The sequence below is a fragment of the Bombina bombina genome, chromosome 2 (genome assembly GCF_027579735.1).
Source record: "Bombina bombina isolate aBomBom1 chromosome 2, aBomBom1.pri, whole genome shotgun sequence".
Taxonomy (NCBI): domain Eukaryota; kingdom Metazoa; phylum Chordata; class Amphibia; order Anura; family Bombinatoridae; genus Bombina; species Bombina bombina.
Window position 1 is genome coordinate 966,133,889 of NC_069500.1, and position 24,138 is coordinate 966,158,026.

At 38.8% G+C, this 24,138-nt stretch overlaps 1 protein-coding gene across 1 annotated transcript in view; it reads left to right on the forward strand.

Annotated features, from left to right (window-relative positions):
- Window positions 1–24,138, forward strand: part of LOC128647389 (complement C3) — a 572,326-nt gene that overhangs the window by 146,889 nt on the left and 401,299 nt on the right. Inside the window, exon 12 of the mRNA XM_053700176.1 lies at window positions 11,799–12,005. Within this exon, the coding sequence (XP_053556151.1) occupies window positions 11,799–12,005 (207 nt within the window). The remainder of the gene's footprint in view (window positions 1–11,798; window positions 12,006–24,138) is intronic.

Genomic DNA, 24,138 nt, shown 5'->3' on the forward strand with positions numbered 1-24,138 from the left:
ATCGGTCGTAGAGATTCATCTCTTACCTCCCTTTTCAGATCGACGATATACTCATATATACCATTACCTCTACTGATTCTCGTTTCAGTACTGGTTTGGCTTTCTACAAACATGTAGATGAGTGTCCTGGGGTAAGTAAATCTTATTTTCTGTGACACTCTAAGCTATGGTTGGGCACTTTGTTTATAAAGTTCTAAATATATGTATTCAAACATTTATTTGCCTTGACTCAGAATGTTCACCTTTCCTTATTTTTCAGACAGTCAGTTTCATATTTGGGATTATGCTTAATTTTATTGCGTCATTCTTGGAGCAGACTTTTTTGGCGCAAAAACATAATTTATGCTTACCTGATAAATTTATTTCTCTTGTTAAGTGTATCCAGTCCACGGATCATCCATTACTTAGTTTATTCTTCAATCAAAAGTTTGTTATTTTTAAATGGCACCGGAGTGTGCTGTTTATCTCAGGCAGTATTTGGAAGAAGAATCTGCCTGCATTTTTCTATGATCTTAGCAGACGTAACTAAGATCCATTTGCTGTTCTCACACATTCTGAGGAGTGAGGTACTTCAGAGGGGGAATGGCGTGCAGGTTTTCCTGCAGATAAGGTATGTGCAGTAAAATATTTTTCTAGGAATGGAATTGACTAAGAAAATACTGCTGATACCGAAGTAATGTAAGTAAAGCCTTAAATGCAGCGATAGCGACTGGTATCAGGCTTATTAATAGAGATACATACTCTTGTAAAAATGTGTTTTAAAACGTTTGCTGGCATGTTTAATCGTTTTTTAACATATGTTTGGTGATAAAACTTATTGGGGCCTAAGTTTTTTCCACATGGCTGGCTTAAATTTTGCATAGAAACAGTTAACTGAAGCTTCCCACTGTTGGCTGTGGCAGTTTGTTGTGTCTGTTTTTAAAAACGTCTATGTCTTTTTTTTTTTGATCTGTTTTTTGCATTAAGGGGTTAATCATCCATTTGCAAGTGGGTGCAATGCTCTGTTACCTTATTACATGTACTGTAAAAATTTCGTTTGTTTTACTGCCTTTTTTTCACTGTTTTTCAAATTTTGACAAAATTTGTTTCTCTTAAGGGCACAGTAACGTTTTATATATTTGCTTGTTAACTTGATTTAAAGTGTTTTCCAAGCTTACTAGTCTCATTATTAGTCTGTTCTAACATGTCTGACATAGAGGAAGCTCTGTGTTCATTATGTTTTAAAGCCATGGTGGAACCCCATCTTAGAATGTGTACCAGATGTACTGATTTCATGTTAAACAATAAAGATCATTTTTTGTCTTTAAAAACATTATCACCAGAGGATTCTGTCGTGGGGGTAGTTATGCCGACTAACTCTCCCCACGTGTCAGACCTTTTGACTCCCGCTTTAGGGACTCACGCTCAAATGGCGCCAAGTACATCAAGGGCACCCATAGCGTTTCTTTTACCAGGGGATTCTGTTGAGGGGAAAGTTATGCCGACTAACTCTCCCCACGTGTCAGACCCTTCGACTCCCGCTTCAGGGACTCACGCTCAAATGGCGCCAAGTACATCAAGGGCGCCCATAGCGTTTATTTTACAAGACATGGCAAAGGTGGTGAATAATATTCTGGCAGCAGTATTAGTCAGACTACCTGAAATTAAAGGAAAGCAGTTAGCTCTGGGGGTAGATACAGAGCATACAGACGCTTTAAGAACCATGTATGATACTACCTCACAATATGCTTAGTCTGTGGGTGATTTTTTTTGACTCAGGGAAGATGATTTAACCTGATTCTGATATTTCTACATTTAAAATGTATGCTTGAGAACCTCCACTTGTTGCTCAGGGAGGCTTTGGCTGCTCTGAATGAATGTGTACAATCGCAGGGCCAGAGAAATTGTGTAGACTGGATAAATAATATGCAGTGCCGGTGTGTACTGATGTTTTTCCAATACCTAAAGAGGTTTACTAAAAATTTTTTAATAAGGAATGGGATAGACCAGGTGTGCCGTTCTCTTCCCCTCCTATTTTTTAGAAGAATGTTTTCTAATAGTTACCACCACACGGGACTTCTGGCAGACAGTTCCTAAGGTGGAGAGAAGAGTTTCTACTCTAGCTAAGCGTACCACTACCTCTGACGAGGACAGTTGTGCTTTTTAGATCCAATGGATAAAAAATGTTTATTCAACAGGGTTTTATCCTGCAGCCCCTTGCATACATTGCTTCTGTCACTGCTGCTGCGGCATTCTGGGTTGAGTCTCTTGATGAGGCTTTACAGTTAAGCGACTCCATTGGATGAATATATTTGACAAGCTTATGCTAGCCAATTCCTTTGTTTTCTGATGCCTTGTTCATTTGACTAGACTAACGGCTAAGAATTCTGTTTTTTACTATACTGGCGCGCAGAGCGCTATGGCTTATATCATGGTCAGCTGTCGTGACTTTAATAAATAAGCTACTTAACTTCCCTTCAAGGGGCAGACCCTATTCGGGCCTGGTTTGAAGGAGATTATTGCTTATATCACTGGAGAAAAAGGTCATGCCCTTCCTCAGGATAGGTCTAAATCAAGGGCAAAAAAAAAAAAAAAAAAATGTAATTTTCGTACCTTTTAAAAACTTCAGGGCAGGTGTGGCATCCTCTTCCTCTAAGGCAAAACAAGAGGGAATTTTTGCTCAGTCCAAGGCGGTCTGGAGACAATCGGACCTGGAACAAAGATAAGCAGGCCAAGGAGCCTGCTGCTGCCTCTAAGGCAGCATGAAGGAACGGACCCCTATCCGGTAACGGATCCTATAGGGGGCAGACTTTCATTCTTTGCCCAGGCGTGGGCAAGAGATGCCCAGGATCCCTAGGCATTGGAATTTATATCCCAGAGATATCTTCTGGATTTCAAAGATTCCCCCCCCAAAAAAGGGGAGATTTCGCCTTTCACAATTATCTGCAAACCAGATAAAGAAGGAGGCATTCTTACATTGTGTACGAGATCCATCCAGTTCCAAGAGAGGAACAGGGACAGAGTTTTTACTCAAATCTGTTTGTGGTTCCCAAGGAAAGGGAACCTTCAGACCTATTTTGGATCTAAAGATCTTAAACAAATTCCTCAGAATTCCGTCATTTAAGATGGAAACTATTCGTACCATCTTAACTATGATCCAGGAGAGTCAATAGAGGACTACAATGGATTTGAAGGATGCTTATCCTCACATTGTGATGCATAAAGATCACCATCGTTTTTCAGGTTTGCCTTTCTAGACAGGCATTACCAGTTTGTAGCTCTTTCCTTTGGGATATCTACAGCCCCAAGAATCTTTATGGAGGTTCTGGGGTCGCTTTGGCGGTCCTTAGACCGCGGGGCATAGAAGTGGCCCCTTATTTAGACGACATCCTGATACAGGCGTCAAACATCCAAATTGCCCAGTCTCATACGGACGTAGTACTGGCATTTCTGAGATCACATGGGTGGAAAGTGAACAAGGAAAGAGTTCTCTATCCCCAATCTCAAGGGTTTCCCTCCTAGGGACTCTGATAGATTCTGTAGAAATGAAAATTTACCTGACGGTTCCAGGTTGTCAAAGTTTCTAAATTTCTGCCGTGTTTTTTCATCCCATCCGCGCCCTTCCGTGGCTCAGTACATGAATGAAATCGGCTTAATGGTAGCATTTCAGACCGCTGCAACTATGCATGCTCAGTCAGAGGAACGGGGATTACACAGATTTGTCCCCCTGTTAAACCTGGACCAAGAGACCAGAGATTCTCTTCTCTGGTGACTATGTCGGGTCCATCTGTCCAAGGGTATGACCTTCCACAGGTCAGATGGGACAATTGTTACAATAGATGCCAGCCTTTTAGGTTGGGATGCAGTCTGGAACTCCCTGAAGGCTCAGGGATAGTGGACTTAAGAGGAGACCCTCCTTCTAATAAATATTCTGGAACTGGGAGTGATATTCCATGCTCTTCAGACTTGGCCTCAGTTAGCAACTCTGAGGTACATCATACTCAGTCGGACAATATACACGACTGTGGCTTACATCAGCCATCAAGGGGGAACAGAAGTTCCCTAGCGATGTTAGAAGTCTTACAATAATTCACTGGACAGAGACTCACTCTTGTCTATCAGCTATCCATATCCCAGGTGTTGAGAACTGGGAGGTGGATTTTCTAAGTCGTCAGACTTTTCTTCCGGGGGAGTGGGATTTCCTCCGGAGGTCAAGACCAAGCAGGAGAGGGCTTTGGTGTTTTTGACAGCGCCTGCGTAGCCACGCAGGACCTGGTATGCAGATCTGGTGGACATGTCATCCTTTCCATCATGGTCTCTGCTTCTGAGACAGGTCCCTCTACCTCAGGGTCCTTTCAACCATCTAAATAGAATCAATCTGAGATGGACTGCCTGGAGACTGAACGCTTGATGTTATCAAAGCATGGCTTCTCCGAGTCAGTCATTGATACCTTAATACAGACATGAAAGCCTGTCTCTAGGAAAATTGAACATAGATATGGTGTAAATATCTGATTGTTATGAATCCAAGGGTTACTCATGGAGTAAAGTCTGGATTCCCAGGATATTATCTTTTCTCCAAGATGTTTTTGAGAAAAGGGTTGTCAGCTAATTCCTTAAAAGGGGACAGATTTTTACTCTGTCTATTTTTTTGCACAAGCGTCTGGCAGGTATTCTAGACGTTCAGGCATTTGGTCAGGCTTTGGTTAGATCCAAGCCTGTGTTTAAAACTGTTGCTCCGCCATGGAGCTTAAACCTGATTCTTAAGGTTCTTCAAGAAGTTCCGTTTGAACCTTTTTTGTTCCATAGATATCAATCTTTATCTTGGAAAGTTCCTTTTGGGTAGCTAATTCCTCGACTCGTAGAGTCTCCAAGTTATCTGTGTTACAATGTGATTCTCCTTATCTGGTCCTTCGTACGGATAAGGTAGTCCTGCGTACCAACCTGGGTTTTTTCCTAAGGTGGTATCTAACAAGTACATCACTCAAGAGATAGTTGTTCCATGCTTGTATCCTAATCCTTCCTCAAAGAAGGAACGTCTATTACACAATATTGGACGTGGTTTGTGCTTTAAAGTTTTACTTACAAGCTACTACAGTTTTCATCAAACGTTCACCTTGTTTGTTGTCTATTCTGGACAGAGGAGAGGTCAAAAGACTTCAGCAGCCTCTCTGCCTTTTTGGTTAAAAAGCATAATTCATTTAGCTTATGAGACTGCTGGACAGCAGCCTCCTGAAGGGATTACAGCTCATTCTACTAGAGCTGTGGTTTTCACTTGGGCCTTTTTTAAATGTGGCTTCTGTTGAACAGATTTACAAGACGGAGTCTTGGTCTGCGCTTCATACTTTTCAAATTTAACAAATTTGATACCTTGCTTCTTCGGAGGCTATTTTTGGGAGAAAGGGTTTTTTACAGGCAGTGGTAACTTCCGTTTAAGTACCTGCCTTGTCCCTCCCATCATCCGTGTACTTTAGCTTTGGTATTGGTATTCCATAAGTAATGGATGATCCGTGGACTGGATACACTTAACAAGAGAAAACATAATTTATGCTTACCTGATAAATTTATTTCTCTTGTAGTGTATCCAGTCCACGGCCCGCCCTGTCACTTTAAGGCAGGTAATTTTTTTCATTTGAACTACAGTCACCACTGCACCCTATGGTTTTTCCTTTCTCTGCATGTTTTCGGTCGAATGACTGAATATGGCAGTTAGGGGAGGAGCTATATAGCAGCTTTGCTGTGGGTGGACTCTTGCAGCTTCCTGTTGGGAAGGAGAATATATTATATATATATATATAATATATATATATACGTGTCGCCGGAAGTTGCGTCATTTTTTGACATTATTTTGCGCCAAAAATGTCGGCGTTCCGGATGTGGCGTAATTTTTGGCGCCAAAAGCATTTAGGCGCCAAATAATGTGGGCGTCTTATTTGACGCTAAAAAATATGGGCGTCACTTTTGTCTCCACATTATTTAAGTCTCTTTTTTCATTGCTTCTGGTTGCTAGAAGCTTGTTCTTTGGCATTTTTTCCCATTCCTGAAACTGTCATATAAGGAATTTGATCTGTTTTGCTTTATATGTTGTTTTTTCTCTTACATATTGCAAGATGTCTCACGTTGCATCTGAGTCAGAAGATACTACAGGAAAATCGCTGTCTAGTGCTGGATCTACCAAAGCTAAGTGTATCTGCTGTAAACTTTTGGTAGCTATTCCTCCGGCTGTTGTTTGTATTAATTGTCATGACAAACTTGTTAATGCAGATAATATTTCCTTTAGTAATGTACCATTGCCTGTTGCAGTTCCCTCAACATCTAAGGTGCAGAATGTTCCTGATAACATAAGAGATTTTGTTTCTGAATCCATCAAGAAGGCTATGTCTGTTATTACTCCTTCTAGTAAACATAAAAAATCTTTTAAAACTTCTCTCCCTACAGATGAATTTTTAAATGAACATCATCATTCTGATTCTGATGACTCTTCTGGTTCAGAGGATTCTGTTTCAGAGATTGATGCTGATAAATCTTCATATTTATTTAAAATGGAATTTATTCGTTCTTTACTTAAAGAAGTATTAATTGCTTTAGAAATAGAGGATTCTGGTCCTCTTGATACTAATTCTAAACGTTTAGATAAGGTATTTAAATCTCCTGTGGTTATTCCAGAAGTTTTTCCTGTTCCTAATGCTATTTCTGCAGTAATTTCCAAAGAATGGGATAAATTGGGTAATTCATTTACTCCCTCTAAACGTTTTAAGCAATTATATCCTGTACCGTCTGACAGGTTAGAATTTTGGGACAAAATCCCTAAAGTTGATGGGGCTATTTCTACCCTTGCTAAACGTACTACCATTCCTACGTCAGATGGTACTTCGTTTAAAGATCCTTTAGATAGGAAAATTGAATCCTTTCTAAGAAAAGCTTATCTGTGTTCAGGTAATCTTCTTAGACCTGCTATATCATTGGCTGATGTTGCTGCAGCTTCAACTTTTTGGTTGGAATCTTTAGCGCAACAAGTAGCAGATCATGATTCTCATGATATTATTATTCTTCTTCAGCATGCTAATAATTTTATCTGTGATGCCATTTTTGATATTATTAGAGTTGATGTCAGGTTTATGTCTCTAGCTATTTTAGCTAGAAGAGCTTTATGGCTTAAGACTTGGAATGCTGATATGGCTTCTAAATCAACTCTACTTTCCATTTCTTTCCAGGGTAACAAATTATTTGGTTCTCAGTTGGATTCTATTATTTCAACTGTTACTGGTGGGAAAGGAACTTTTTTACCACAGGATAAAAACTCTAAAGGTAAAAACAGGGCTAATAATCATTTTCGTTCCTTTCGTTTCAACAAAGAACAAAAGCCTGATCCTTCATCCTCAGGAGCAGTTTCAGTTTGGAAACCATCTCCAGTCTGGAATAAATCCAAGCCTGCTAGAAAGGCAAAGCCTGCTTCTAAGTCCACATGAAGGTGCGGCCCTCATTCCAGCTCAGCTGGTAGGGGGCAGGTTACGTTTTTTCAAAGAAATTTGGATCAATTCTGTTCACAATCTTTGGATTCAGAATATTGTTTCAGAAGGGTACAGAATTGGTTTCAAGATGAGACCTCCTGCAAAGAGATTTTTTCTTTCCCGTGTCCCAGTAAATCCAGTGAAAGCTCAAGCATTTCTGAATTGTGTTTCAGATCTAGAGTTGGCCGGAGTAATTATGCCAGTTCCAGTTCCGGAACAGGGGATGGGGTTTTATTCAAATCTCTTCATTGTACCAAAGAAGGAGAATTCCTTCAGACCAGTTCTGGATCTAAAAATATTGAATCGTTATGTAAGGATACCAACGTTCAAGATGGTAACTGTAAGGACTATCTTGCCTTTTGTTCAGCAAGGGAATTATATGTCCACAATAGATTTACAGGATGCATATCTGCATATTCCGATTCATCCAGATCATTATCAGTTCCTGAGATTCTCTTTTCTGGACAAGCATTACCAGTTTGTGGCTCTACCGTTTGGCCTAGCTACAGCTCCAAGAATTTTTACAAAGATTCTCGGTGCCCTTCTGTCTGTAATCAGAGAACAGGGTATTGTGGTATTTCCTTATTTGGACGATATCTTGGTACTTGCTCAGTCTTTACATTTAGCAGAATCTCATACGAACCGACTTGTGTTGTTTCTTCAAGATCATGGTTGGAGGATCAATTTACCAAAAAGTTCTTTGATTCCTCAGACAAGGGTAACCTTTCTAGGTTTCCAGATAGATTCAGTGTCCATGACTCTGTCTTTAACAGACAAGAGACGTCTAAAATTGATTGCAGCTTGTCGAAACCTTCAGTCACAATCATTCCCTTCGGTAGTCTTATGCATGGAAATTCTAGGTCTTATGACTGCTGCATCGGACGCGATCCCCTTTGCTCGTTTTCACATGTGACCTCTTCAGCTCTGTATGCTGAATCAATGGTGCAAGGATTACACAAAGATATCTCAATTAATATCTTTAAAACCGATTGTTCGACACTCTCTAACGTGGTGGACAGATCACCATCGTTTAATTCAGGGGGCTTCTTTTGTGCTTCCGACCTGGACTGTAATTTCAACAGATGCAAGTCTCACAAGTTGGGGAGCTGTGTGGGGATCTCTGACGGCACAAGGAGTTTGGGAATCTCAGGAGGTGAGATTACCGATCAATATTTTGGAACTCCGTGCAATTTTCAGAGCTCTTCAGTTTTGGCCTCTTCTGAAGAGAGAATCGTTCATTTGTTTTCAGACAGACAATGTCACAATTGTGGCATACATCAATCATCAAGGAGGGACTCACAGTCCTCTGGCTATGAAAGAAGTATCTCGAATTTTGGTTTGGGCGGAATCCAGCTCCTGTCTAATCTCTGCGGTTCATATCCCAGGTATAGACAATTGGGAAGCGGATTATCTCAGTCGCCAAACGTTGCATCCGGGCGAATGGTCTCTTCACCCAGAGGTATTTCTTCAGATTGTTCAAAAGTGGGAACTTCCAGAAATAGATCTGATGGCGTCTCATCTAAACAAGAAACTTCCCAGGTATCTGTCCAGATCCCGGGATCCTCAGGCGGAGGCAGTGGATGCATTATCACTTCCTTGGAAGTATCATCCTGCCTATATCTTTCCGCCTCTAGTTCTTCTTCCAAGAGTAATCTCCAAGATTCTGAAGGAATGCTTGTTTGTTCTGCTGGTAGCTCCGGCATGGCCTCACAGGTTTTGGTATGCGGATCTTGTCCGGATGGCCTCTTGCCAACCGTGGACTCTTCCGTTAAGACCAGACCTTCTGTCTCAAGGTCCTTTTTTCCATCAGGATCTGAAATCCTTAAATTTAAAGGTATGGAGATTGAACGCTTGATTCTTGGTCAAAGAGGTTTCTCTGACTCTGTGATTAATACTATGTTACAGGCTCGTAAATCTGTATCTAGAGAGATATATTATAGAGTCTGGAAGACTTATATTTCTTGGTGTCTTTCTCATCATTTTTCTTGGCATTCTTTTAGAATACCGAGAATATTACAGTTTCTTCAGGATGGTTTAGATAAGGGTTTGTCCGCAAGTTCCTTGAAAGGACAAATCTCTGCTCTTTCTGTTCTTTTTCACAGAAAGATTGCTATTCTTCCTGATATTCATTGTTTTGTACAAGCTTTGGTTCGTATAAAACCTGTCATTAAGTCAATTTCTCCTCCTTGGAGTTTGAATTTGGTTCTGGGGGCTCTTCAAGCTCCTCCATTTGAACCTATGCATTCATTGGACATTAAATTACTTTCTTGGAAAGTTTTGTTCCTTTTGGCCATCTCTTCTGCCAGAAGAGTTTCTGAATTATCTGCTCTTTCTTGTGAGTCTCCTTTTCTGATTTTTCATCAGGATAAGGCGGTATTGCGAACTTCTTTTGAATTTTTACATAAAGTTGTGAATTCCAACAACATTAGTAGAGAAATTGTGGTTCCTTCATTATGTCCTAATCCTAAGAATTCTAAGGAGAAATCGTTGCATTCTTTGGATGTTGTTAGAGCTTTGAAATATTATGTTGAAGCTACTAAATCTTTCCGAAAGACTTCTAGTCTTTTTGTTATCTTTTCCGGTTCTAGAAAAGGTCAGAAAGCTTCTGCCATTTCTTTGGCATCTTGGTTGAAATCTTTAATTCATCTTGCCTATGTTGAGTCGGGTAAAACTCCGCCTCAGAGGATTACAGCTCATTCTACTAGGTCAGTTTCTACTTCCTGGGCGTTTAGGAATGAAGCTTCGGTTGATCAGATTTGCAAAGCAGCAACTTGGTCCTCTTTGCATACTTTTACTAAATTCTACCATTTTGATGTATTTTCTTCTTCTGAAGCAGTTTTTGGTAGAAAAGTACTTCAGGCAGCGGTTTCAGTTTGAATCTTCTGCTTATGTTTTTCATTAATCTTTATTTTGGGTGTGGATTATTTTCAGCAGGAATTGGCTGTCTTTATTTTATCCCTCCCTCTCTAGTGACTCTTGTGTGGAAAGATCCACATCTTGGGTAATCATTATCCCATACGTCACTAGCTCATGGACTCTTGCTAATTACATGAAAGAAAACATAATTTATGTAAGAACTTACCTGATAAATTCATTTCTTTCATATTAGCAAGAGTCCATGAGGCCCGCCCTTTTTTGTGGTGGTTATGATTTTTTTGTATAAAGCACAATTATTCCAATTCCTTATTTTATATGCTTTCGCACTTTTTTCTTATCACCCCACTTCTTGGCTATTCGTTAAACTGAATTGTGGGTGTGGTGAGGGGTGTATTTATAGGCATTTTGAGGTTTGGGAAACTTTGCCCCTCCTGGTAGGAATGTATATCCCATACGTCACTAGCTCATGGACTCTTGCTAATATGAAAGAAATGAATTTATCAGGTAAGTTCTTACATAAATTATGTTATTTATATATATTTTGTGTATATACAGTATATATATATATATATATATATATATACACACGTTTTTATGTTACATGTTTTTATGTTATTGTAAAATAGAGCTTAGTGGGTTTGGAAGTAGGGGGCTTAGTGGCTAGGAGGATTTAGGGGACCCCCTGGAGGGCCACTTGCAGCGTTCTTTAGTAATCCTTAGAAGGGAGGAACTGGTGATTTAGGAGTTTATAGAGGTGGTTTGCCTAATGGTTTAGGGGTTAATAGCAGGGGGAACTTGTTGTTTTGAGGTTAATTATGTCATGAGCTATAAGGGATGGGTAGCAAATGTTAAACTTCTAACACTCAGGCTTCAAACACTAAAAAATATAGATTATCTATTCCATTTTGAATACCATAATCCATACCTGCTCATCCCATATAAACATGGATGGGGAGAAAGTGATACTGTACACTAAAATGTCTCTCGTTAAAAAAAATTACATTTTATATGATCTAAAGAAATGTTTTATTAATAATAATTAGTCTCAATAGCTCATCACATATTATGTGACCTGAAATTAGTTCAATATGTTTTAGTAATTGCATTTTCTGTTAATTGTATCTAATCAATCATAACAATTTGTGAATGTTTTGTGGTTATTCCACTGTGAAAAAAAATATATATTTGCTAAAGTTGCAAAATATTAATGCATGTATTTAATAAAAAAAATAATTGTTTTTGAAAAAGGAAAATAATAAATCAGATCAAAAGGTCTAATATGATATCCAAAAGAAAATCAAATTATAATGATAGAGGCTAATATTTTTTTTTAATTAAAAATAAGAAAATGCATAGTGTGGTAGCTGCATTCGTGTGTTTTTTTTTTTGCGTGGTTATTTATAAATTTCCATTTTTCTATTTTTTTCCTAGGTTGTAAGCAAAGGAAAGATTTTGCAAACAATAATACAGAAGAAATCTCCTGGAACAGAGATTATAGCTTTAAGAATTGATGTGACCCGTAACATGCTTCCTTCTTTTCGACTTGTGGGCTACTATTACTTGCAGATGGAAGGAAATGTTTTTGACATAGTCTCAGATTCTGTTTGGGTGCATATGAAAAGAACTTGTATTGGTACTGTAAGTATTATGTATATATATTTATCTATTATTTGTACATATTCCAGGAGATGAAAAAACATTGTATACCGTTTTTGATTTTTAAGCCTTTCCAAACGTTTAAAAGAGCCACAGTTTCAATATGTAATGTTACATACACTATATTTTCTGGTACACTGATAAATTGTATGGTAAACCCACAAATATATATTTCTGGTGGTGTGTTATGGGCTTTTCTTAGACGTTTACTGCATTTAAATGGCCATTGAGATGCAACTATATCATTGATTTGTATACCCAATATAGGCCTAAATTACAAGTGGAGTGGTATTTTAGGTGAGATTTTCAGCAAAAATGATGCTCAAGTGAAACAGCTACCACAAGTATATTGCGCGCATCTGTGCACTCATATACTAAGTTGAAAGTAAAGTTTTCCTGCTTTAGAGTCAGTATTGTTATAGCACAACTTATTAGAGATGAAACCGTGATTCCAATTGTATAGTTACCAGAAACCCAAAAGGTTACAGCCCTATACAAATCACTAATACAATGGCCATATTCAGCATGCATATCCCTTACAAGTGTTTACATCTATAACATTGTACAATGTGAAAGGACAATTAACCTTTTCACTTCCAAAAGAACAGCACAACTTGTAAAGGAAGTAGTCATATATTTGAACACTATGGTAATAAAGTAAGTGCGTAGGATGTGTAATTCATATGTATTATACAGTAAAATAGTTCATTACATATTTTCTTCTAGGTTTGTTGATTGTAAAAAAAAAAATGTGATGAACAATTTTACAGTATAATGCATATAAATTACCTGTCCTACACACATGTACTTTATACCCATAATGTCACAGCTCAGATTTATTAAACAATAATGTTGTCATATTATTTTTCCTTTGAAAGTACATAGTATTGCTTTCACAATGTCTAAATATATATGTTATTGTCCCCACATCATAACATGAAATACAGCACTTTTAAGAATAGTCTTAGTGAATCTAGCTATTGTATATTAAAATTATACTGTATTGTGATGTTCCCCCTTTTAATGTTTTTTCAGTAATCCATTTTACCTGCTGGATTGTATTAAATTGCTTTTATTTATTTTATCATTTAAGAAAGCTGAGTATTGCTGTTGTATGCCCACATGTACTGTAAATGTCAATACTTAAATACTAGTTATAGAAAAGCTTAGTAAACAAGAAAGTTTAGAAAAACTCAAGCTCCCGGTGGGGGATGGGGCAGAGAGATAATGTTTATTTTTCCATTATTCTGTCTATGTACTGCTCACACTATGTATACAGTAACAGAAAAGATAAAGAGTATTTTGTGTAAATATAGAGATAAGCTCTATCTAAAGCTTAGCAAGTTTGATTAGGTTGTGGTTTCAATTAGCAGTGGCAGCTACAGTATTTTATATGCAAATATATCTAAAGTAACAATTTCCAATACATTTTAAATTCTGCAGCTGGTATAACAAGTCATTGTAAACACATAAGGGAAATTCATTTTATATTACACTATGAAAAGTACATCTAAAAAAATCATTAGTGTGTTTTGTCGATACACAAAAGCCATGTTCTTTGTAAAACGTCTTATTCGTTTAATTTATGATTGCCCTGGAAATAAGCTTCACTTAGCAGCAAATCAAACCTAGCTTCTGCTGATGAGAGCTCGAAATCGCCATCCAGAAGTGGTTTTGTGTTTTGCTTCATTTACCCCATAAAGGGATTTCTGTGGTTAAACACAGTACTGGAAACAAAAAGCATAAGATGTTGTAGCTTTCATTCACATATCTAATGCTGAGTTCTCTGGTGCACTGGTAACTTTGGGGCCTATTTATCAAAGGAGAGAGAGAGAGAGAGAAAGAGAGAGAGAGAGAGTCAAGTGTACATCTCATTTTTTTTATTTATTTAAAGAGATTAGATTAAACATGTGTTTTATCAACTTTACATTGAACAATTGCAACAATTGCAACAATTGCAATAATTAACCACTTTCAATCAATGGCTTTACAATGATATACAATATCATTCCTTGAAATTACAATATTTGCTCAAAATTAATCCAAAATATATAATCTTTTGGATTACAAATAATACTGTAAGGTAAATAAAAACACAAATAAAAACTGTATGCTGCATAGTCAACATTATTGCCCAAAAACCGCCTGTATATAGTCTGCTCGAGCTTGGACTTCCAGAGCATCATGCTCCAGGAATGGATCAATGTATTCTCCATACTCCTGGTTATCCAAGCTCTCCAGATCTATATCAGGGATTTTTAGGGCAATATTATGCAACATACAGCAAATCATAAAAATTAAGGAAACTTTGGCGGGGCGTACTGAAGAACACCACCAGAAATGTCCAAGCAGTGAAAACGGCTCTTCAATACGCCAAAGGTGCACTCAATCACTGATCTTGTGGCGATTTGTGCCTGGTTGTAGCGCACCTTTTCCATTCCATTGGGGTTTTTGACGGGTGGGAGCAGCCACGGAAGACACGAATATCCAGAATCACCTGCGTAAACAAAATAGATCATTGACATTAGCAATCATAATGATTAAAATATATCATATACATATGTTAGAGTATCTAATAGATATTTTCCTATCAGGATTCCCTCTGGCATTTGGCCCTCCTGGAACCAATGGTATATGGCCGAATTCCGGAGGATGAAGGAATTATGATTGCAGCCAGGGAGTCCGGAGCGTACACTCATTATCCTCAACCTGGCGTCACAGATGACCTCTCGGTCACTGAGGGCATGGAGCCCAATCCTTGGATAGAAAACCCTTGGCACTCGCTGGCGTCTTCCTTCTTGCACCACAGCCATCAACACCCATCTTTCCCTGCGTCTCCTTAATAAAAGTAAAAACTGGACTGCATTAAGTATGTCCATTTTCAATGCTCAAAGTAATATGTTTTTTAACACAGCGATCCTTTTAAAAGGATTATTACAGCAAACCAGAAATCACTCACTAGACAGCCTGTTTTGTTCTTTTTGGAACTTATCAGTAGGAGATAGATTTCTGGTTGCTGCATTGGTAAAGCTATTTTCATGGTTAAACCAAAATTCATTAAAATTATGGGGGGAGATAAAAAACTGAAATTAAAATCCTCCATGTCTCAAAATTTAATCAATGTAAATATTTGCATAGGAAATTAGCACATCTAGGCAAGAATCCACACTTGCTTTTTCCCAGAAATTCTTAATATACAATGTTACCAATGCACAAGAGAATTGTGGGTAAGATATGCAAATTAGATATGCAAATTCTCATTTTTTTTGCTTCAAAATACTGTTTTAACACAGCGATCCTTTTAACAGGATTATTACAGCAAACCAGAAATCACTCACTAGACAGCTTGTTTCGTTCTTTTTGGAACTCATCAGTAAGAGATAGATTTCTGGTTGCTGCATTGGTAAAGCTATTTGCATGGTTAAACCAAAATTCTTCTTGCCTAGGTGTGCTAATTTCCTATGCAAATATTTACATTGATTAAATTTTGAGACATGGAGGATTTTAATTTCAGATTTTTATCTCCCCCCATAATTTTAATGAATTTTGGTTTAACCATGAAAATAGCTTTACCAATACAGCAACCAGAAATCTATCTCCTACTGATGAGTTCCAAAAAGAACGAAACAGGCTGTCTAGTGAGTGATTTCTGGTTTGCTGTAATAATCCTGTTAAAAGGATCGCTGTGTTAAAACAGTATTTTGAAGCAAAAAAAAATGAGAATTTGCATATCTAATTTGCATATCTTACCCACAATTCTCTTGTGCATAGGTAACATTGTATATTAAGAATTTCTGGGAAAAAGCAAGCGGGGATTCTTGCCTAGATGTGCTAATTTCCTATGCAAATATTTCCATTGATTAAATTTTGAGACATGGAGGATTTTAATTTTAGTTTTTTATCTCACCCTATAATTTTAATGAATTTTATATATATATATATATATATATATATATATATTGTGACAGAAAGCAAGGCCTGGTTATAAATGGAAGATATTTAAGACCAAGCATTGTACATGCTATTTCTCCTTTCAGTTAAAACCCCAGGGAGAAAGAGTGTGTATTTGATTATCCCAGACAGCTGTGAAGCTGTCCAGCAGCTAATCACAGGTGTGGCTAATTAGAAGTTATGAGGGTTTAAATAGCAGTCTCACTTAGGCCTTGAGAGAGAGATATACAGCTACAGAAGCTGGTGTGTGTGTTTGTTACACTGTGTAAAAGACTTTTGTTCCTGTGAACTGTAAAAGGACATTATTTTTACAAAGCACTTGTGGAATGCTGTGAAGTGCTGGGACACATTTAAAAGCACTTAACTTTGCTGCAGAGGAAGGATTTCCCTCTTTTGGAAATGAACTGCCTGTTTGTTATTGCTGTGAAAAATAAAGCCTTTTAAACTACAGTGGATTGTCCTGTGCTGCATTTGTGCCCTAGAAGACCGTGGTTAAAAGTGTTCCTGTCACACTTGGTGGAGAATCCGGGCAACCACGTTGTATGTCTGTGGGCATAATAATCTGCAAGCAACATGGAGGAAGTCATTAAAGCTTTGATCCATTCTAATGCTATACAGCAGGAGACTAACAGAAAAGCTGCTGAAAATAGTGCAGCACTGCAACAGTTGGTCTTGGCCCAGTCAGAGAGTGCTATGCTGCTGGCTAAATCACAGAAGGAGAACACTGAATTGTTGATACAACAGATGGTTGCTGTGCAAGCAGAGACATTCAGGAAGACCCGGGAGGAGCAGCAAAGTGCTACACAGACTCTGCAACGAGAGGTTCAAGCCATATCAGAAAGACTGAACTCTGAATATGTTGGTGGCAGCCAAGGTTCCAGAGTAATAAGGGCTAGTCATTATCTTCAAAAAATGACAGCAGCTGATGATGTTGAGGCGTATCTTTTGGCATTTGAACGCACAGCAGAAAGAGAAAAATGGCCGACAGTTGAGTGGGCGAGTATACTTGCGCCATTTCTTAGTGGTGAACCTCAGAAGGCCTACTTTGATTTAGAGCCAGCACAAGCCGGTGACTATGAGAAATTGAAAGCAGAAATCCTTGCACGCCTGGGGGTGACTTCGGCAGTCCGTGCACAAAGATTCCATTCCTGGATGTTTTCACCTCATAATGCTGCAAGATCCCAGATGTTCGACCTTATACACCTTGCCAGGAAGTGGCTGCAACCAGAGGTTAATTCGGCTACCAAAATAGTGGAACTACTGGTGATGGACCGTTTTCAGCGTGGATTACCTGCTTCCCTGCGGCGGTGGGTTAATCAAGGTGATCCTCAAACAGCAGATCAGTTGATTGTATTGGTCGAAAGATTTATAGCTTCAGGAGAAGTTTTGCAACAATCTTCAATGGATCAGCCCCACAATCCCAAGTCCCAGAGCTCTACAAGAACTGGTAAGACTGTTCAGGGGATAAAGGGGATAAGAGAGCAGCAGGTGTATAGGCAAAACACCAGAGACATTTCCCCAGGAATTAAGGAAACATTTAAATATAACCAACCTGTAAGATGTTTTAAATGTAATGAGGTTGGGCATATTGCTAGAGACTGTGATAAAGATGAATTTATGGACTGTAATGTTGCACATTCACTATTGTCTAATAGCAACAGCTCTGTTAATAATGATTCCCATTGGTGTACTGTGATGGTTAATGGTAAAGTGTCTAGGGCTTTGCTTGATTCAGGAAGTATGGTAAACACTAGTGGCTAAATCTTTAGTACCAGATGCAATATTAGATTATGGGGAAAAAATGGGAATTATCTGTGTTCATGGAGATAAACGGGAATATCCTACAGCTGAGGTGGAGATTGAGACTCAGTGTGGTAAATTAAAATATTGTGTTGGTGTAGTACCAAATTTAGCCCATGAGGTGGTGATAGGGAGAGATTTTCCAAAATTTCTGGAGTTATGGGAATCTCCAGAAATATGTCAAACTTCTGATATTTATGTATTTCCTTTCTCTGAAACTGATTTTGAAGGGGGTTCCATTGAAAAGGAGAAAAATAAGATTTATTGCCCTATGCCTGTATTAGTAGGTGATCAACCTTCTCAGAGTAATGAAGTACCAAGTACTAGCTCGGAAAATATTGATGATTTGATAGATCTGGTTGGTGGCCCTGGTAATTTTAAAAAAGCCCAATGGGAGGATCCAACATTGGTAGAGGCAAGAAATAATATCAGGGTTATAAATGATGTTGTGACACAGCCAGGAAATGTATTACCCTATCCTTATTTTGAAGCAGTTAATGATTTGGTATATCGTGTAGAGAAGAAAGGAACAGACATTGTTAAACAACTTTTGGTGCCCCAGACTTTTAGGAACACTGTTTTAAATCTTGCACATAACCACATTCTAGGGGGGCATTTGGGAGTTGAGAAAACCAAAGAGAGAGTTCTTAGAAGGTTTTATTGGCCAGGGATATTTGTAGCCATCAAGGATTATTGTGCTTCATGCCCTAAGTGTCAACTTACAGCTCCTGCTAAAGATTTTCGTAACCCTTTGGTGCCCTTGCCTATAATTGATGTGCCTTTTGAAAGAATTGCTATGGACTTGGTGGGTCCGTTGGTTAAATCTGCTAGAGGACATCAGTATATACTGGTAATCCTTGATTATGCTACACGCTATCCTGAGGCAGTTCCCCTTCGTAACAGCTCTGCAAAGTCCATAGCAAAAGAACTCATGCTAATGTTTAGCAGGGTCGGGATACCTAAGGAAATTTTGACAGACCAAGGAACTCCATTTATGTCCAGGGTTACAAAAGAATTGTGTAAGTTGTTTGGCATAAAACAACTAAGGACCTCAGTATATCACCCTCAGACTGATGGTTTAGTAGAAAGGTTTAACAAAACTCTCAAAAGTATGCTTAGAAAGGTAATTGACACAGATGGGAGAAATTGGGACCTTCTGTTACCCTATTTAATGTTCTCTATCAGGGAGGTTCCCCAGGCTTCTACAGGTTTTTCCCCATTTGAACTGTTATATGGGCGGCATCCCAAGGGATTACTAGATATAGTTAAAGAAACTTGGGAGCAAGAGACAACAACTTATCGAAGTATTATTGAACATATTTCCCAAATGCAGGATCGTATGGAAGCTGTCATACCCATTGTAAGGGAACATATGGGAAAAGCACAGGAAGCACAAAAGTACAGCTACAACCGTAATGCTAGAGCCAGGGTGTTTCAACCTAGGGATAGGGTGTTAGTTCTGGTCCCTACAGTTGAAAATAAATTCTTGGCTACTTGGCAGGGCCCATATGAGATAATTGAGAGAGTGGGTGATGTTAATTATAAAGTAAGTCAGCCAGGGAGAAGGAAACCTGAGCAAATATATCATATAAATCTGTTAAAACCTTGGAAAGATAGGGAAGTTTTAGTTGCCTTAAAACCTACAGAACTCCCTGTCACTGAACCAGAGGTAAATATATCAGAAACCCTATCTGTACATCAGAAGCGAGAGGTCAAGGATTTTATTAGAAGAAACAAAGAGGTATTTTCTGTGGTACCGGGAAAAACTAATGTTATTAAGCATGACATAATAACAGAACCAGGGAAGAAGGTCTGCCTTAAACCCTATAGGGTCCCTGAGGCTCATAGAAAGGCTGTTAAACTGGAGGTAGAAAAAATGTTAAAGCTTGGGGTAATTGATGAATCACAAAGTGAGTGGAACAGTCCAATCGTGCTTGTTCCAAAGCCGGATGGTTCATTAAGGTTCTGTAATGACTTTCGTAAGCTTAATTGTGTTTCCAAATTTGACACCTACCCAATGCCTAGAGTAGATGAGTTAATAGAAAGGCTAGGAAAAGCACGTTATCTCACTACAATTGATTTAACGAAAGGGTATTGGCAGGTGCCTCTCACTAGTCAAGCAAAGGAAAAGACAGCTTTTTCAACCCCAGAGGGCTTATTTCAGTATACGGTGTTGCCATTTGGTTTACATGGGGCCCCGGCAACTTTCCAGAGGATGATGTATAGAATTCTGAAACCCCATGTTCGTTATGCGGCAGCATATTTGGATGATGTTATAATTTATAGTACAGATTGGGAATCCCATCTTCCAAAAGTTCAAGCAGTGCTTGATGCAATACGGTCCGCTGGGTTAACTGCCAATCCTGCAAAATGTACTGTTGGTTTACAGGAAGCTAAGTACTTGGGTTATACTATTGGTAGAGGATTAGTTAAACCTCAGACAACAAAAATAGAGGCCATACAGAACTGGCCACAGCCTCTAACTAAAAAACAAGTAAGAGCATTTATTGGGATAACTAGTTATTATAGAAGGTTTATCCTGAATTTCGCTACAATTGCGGCACCCTTGACGGATCTCACAAAAGCAAGGGCCCCAATTATGATAAAATGGTCCCCAGAAGCAGAACAAGCTTTTAAGCAGTTGAAAGATGCCCTTTGTGCCCATCCAGTTTTGGTAACCCCCAATTTCGCTAAAGATTTTATTGTACAGACAGATGCCTCTGATGTTGGTTTAGGAGCAGTTCTCTCGCAGGAGTGTCAGGGAGAAGAGCATCCTGTCCTTTTCCTAAGCAGAAAACTTATTTCACAGGAAAAGAACTATTCTATAGTAGAGAAAGAATGCCTTGCCATTAAGTGGGCTTTAGAGACCCTTAGGTACTATCTGTTGGGAAGAAAATTTAAATTAATAACAGATCATGCTCCTCTCACATGGATGAGTCAGAATAAGGAAACAAATTCAAGGGTTACTAGGTGGTTTCTTAGCTTGCAACCCTTCAATTTTACTGTTGAGCACAGGGCCGGTCTTTTGCAGGGCAATGCTGATGGTTTGTCTCGGGTACATTCATTGATGTCCATGGTCGCTCAACCCACTGGGTGTGAGCTGGGGGGGAGGATATGTGACAGAAAGCAAGGCCTGGTTATAAATGGAAGATATTTAAGACCAAGCATTGTACATGCTATTTCTCCTTTCAGTTAAAACCCCAGGGAGAAAGAGTGTGTATTTGATTATCCCAGACAGCTGTGAAGCTGTCCAGCAGCTAATCACAGGTGTGGCTAATTAGAAGTTATGAGGGTTTAAATAGCAGTCTCACTTAGGCCTTGAGAGAGAGATATACAGCTACAGAAGCTGGTGTGTGTGTTTGTTACACTGTGTAAAAGACTTTTGTTCCTGTGAACTGTAAAAGGACATTATTTTTACAAAGCACTTGTGGAAGGCTGTGAAGTGCTGGGACACATTTAAAAGCACTTAACTTTGCTGCAGAGGAAGGATTTCCCTCTTTTGGAAATGAACTGCCTGTTTGTTATTGCTGTGAAAAATAAAGCCTTTTAAACTACAGTGGATTGTCCTGTGCTGCATTTGTGCCCTAGAAGACCGTGGTTAAAAGTGTTCCTGTCACACTATATATATATATATATATATATATATATATATATATATATATATATAAATATATATATATATATATATATATATATATATATATATATATATATATAAATATATATATATATATATATATATATATATATATATATATATATATAAAAAGAACATTTTCTACTATGTGAAGAACGTAGGAATTTAAAGTATTCCTAACTTGGTTTTAGTGCAGATGGTCTAGTGCAGTGTCAGGTAAGTGCTTGTGCAATAACTAATAGTTTTTTGTGGAGCAACCAACAAAATTCTATGGGTAGAGGAGGTGGAGCTAGGCCATGAAAGCGGATGGCCACATGTAGGTGAAGCTCCGTGTTCATGGACATTGGCACCCACTCTAAATGCTTTTAAATGGAACAAAAACCACTCTATATCGTTAAGGATGATAACATGATCAGGTCCTACTACCTTTGCAAGGATTACTCGCGCTTCTGAGACCGCATGTGAACCAGCTTCTACTCGGCCTGCGTGGCCCACCAGGCTTCTTCTGCAGTTCAGGGCTGGCCCATATTGACCCATATCAGTGGTGCATCCACGCACAGATACAACCCTGTAGGACCCATCTAAAAGCAGGTACTTTCCCTCAGTGCTAAATGCCTAAACTAACCTAGCATACTGCGGTACAATGCTATTACATGCCACGAGTTGGCAGCCATCATTCATGCCCTAAACATGAATTGCAGCACCGCACAGTGGTGTATAAATTCAACGGTCACGACAAAGGCACATGACATGCTAACCTGGGGACAAAGTTAAAGTTAGAAGGCTAACGACATCTGTTATTGAACGTTAAAATCAGAGAACTGGTCACAAACTTTAGGGCCTAGAGGACTTTATCAGAATTTTCTTTTGACACCTACATACGCCCCCATCCCGCTCTTCAGTTTGCAGGGTCACACGCTTGACGGATCAGTGGAGTGGAGAGTTACATTGCTTTCACTATTACAAATTTCTACTCTTCACATCTCACAGCCCTGATCAGAATTATCTTTAAATAAAAGTGCAATAAAAGAATCCTCACATAATGAAAACAAAAATGGCTTCCAGAAGAAATCAGAAGCTTGACAGACCAAACAAATCCATAACAGCGCAACAAGCTACAGTCAGTAGCTTCTTCCACACTACCAGTAGCGACACTCAGGACAATGAGGATCACGCCATTACTGATCCCAATTCTCAGGGATCTATGGACTCTCCGATATCCATAACATCAGAGTATGCACACCAGTTGAAAGCAGTTATAGCAAATTTGCCCACAAAAGCAGACTTTGATGCACTCAAATCCATAATCACGACTAAATTATCTAATATGAAGAAAGACATAAATGAAATTGGAAACAGATTAGAATATGTGGAGGAGGGGCAAGATTCCTTGAATGTTTTATTTGACAACATAACTACTCAAGCTAACATTCATGACTCCAGATTGAAAGCCTGCAGGACAAGATTGAAGACCTTGATAACAGAGGTCACCAAAATAATTTAAGAGTCAGGGGGATACCAGAAACAGTGACATTAACCGTGCTCCATGGATATTTACAAGGACTCTTTCAGCACCTGCTTAAAGACCCATTGTCAATGGATATGGAGCTTGACAGGGCGCACAGAGCTCTTCGCCCTACACCAGCCCCCCCCCCCCCCCGAGATGTGATCTTGAGATTCCTTAGATTCGTGGATAAGGAAAAAATATGGAAAGCAGCGAGGACATCCCAATCCTTACACTACCTAGATCATGATATTCAAGTATTTCTAGACTTGAGCCCAACTACAGTCCAAAAAAGAAAGGACATCAGATTTATTACGAAACCTCTACAGGAAAGAAATATAAAATACAGATGGGGATTCCCCTTCTGTTTACATGTTTCACACGAGGGCAGGACCATCACATACCAGTTGGAACAAGACCTGTGCCCACTTTCAGAGGCTCTGCAAATAGCCTTTAAACCTCCTCATCCAGCTGATGTTTCCATCAATGATGACTCCTCCAGGACCCGACTCCACTCTCAGAGAGACTCCCAATCAAATTAGATGAAAGTCATCCTTAAACGTAAAAAAAGCAAGCCACTGTCCTCCGAAAAACATACGGATGACACGCAAATTACCTGATCTAACTGGTGACCTATGACTTAAGCATCGTTTTTGCAGCCCTGTAAGTAAAAGTATTAATACCATGCCTGAACTTTCACACATTCGACACTGTTATTCACATGTCGACTCCAGTGTTACTATGTCAGAATGTAGAAGGACAATTGGATACATTTTGGGTTCCTCACCTATTGACAGAAGCATATAATTTTAAGTTTAATAATTGTCGAAAGTTATATGCGATCTGTGACGCAATTAAACTTCATTATTTTAGAACCCTCCTAGGGCTTCATAGTGAAAGATTGTTAAGATGTTTTGAATTTTTCTGTTTCAGACCCCACAGTTATTTAAGTGTGGGCTATACATAATGTTATAATGTTTCTGTTTCACAGTTCACTCAAATACCCTTATTATGAGATTTGGGAACCTTGCACACAATAAAATAATGCTCTCAAATTTCAAAAAAGTAACTGTGGTAAAGTTAGTTCCCACAAATCACATTATGCGGGAGGGTGTTTGATGTCCCCTGCACAATCTCCTCTATGTTGGTGTCTCAATATGACACAGTTGTTTTACAAATGTTTATTTTTTATGTTGTTTCTATGTGGTACATTTACTTGTCTT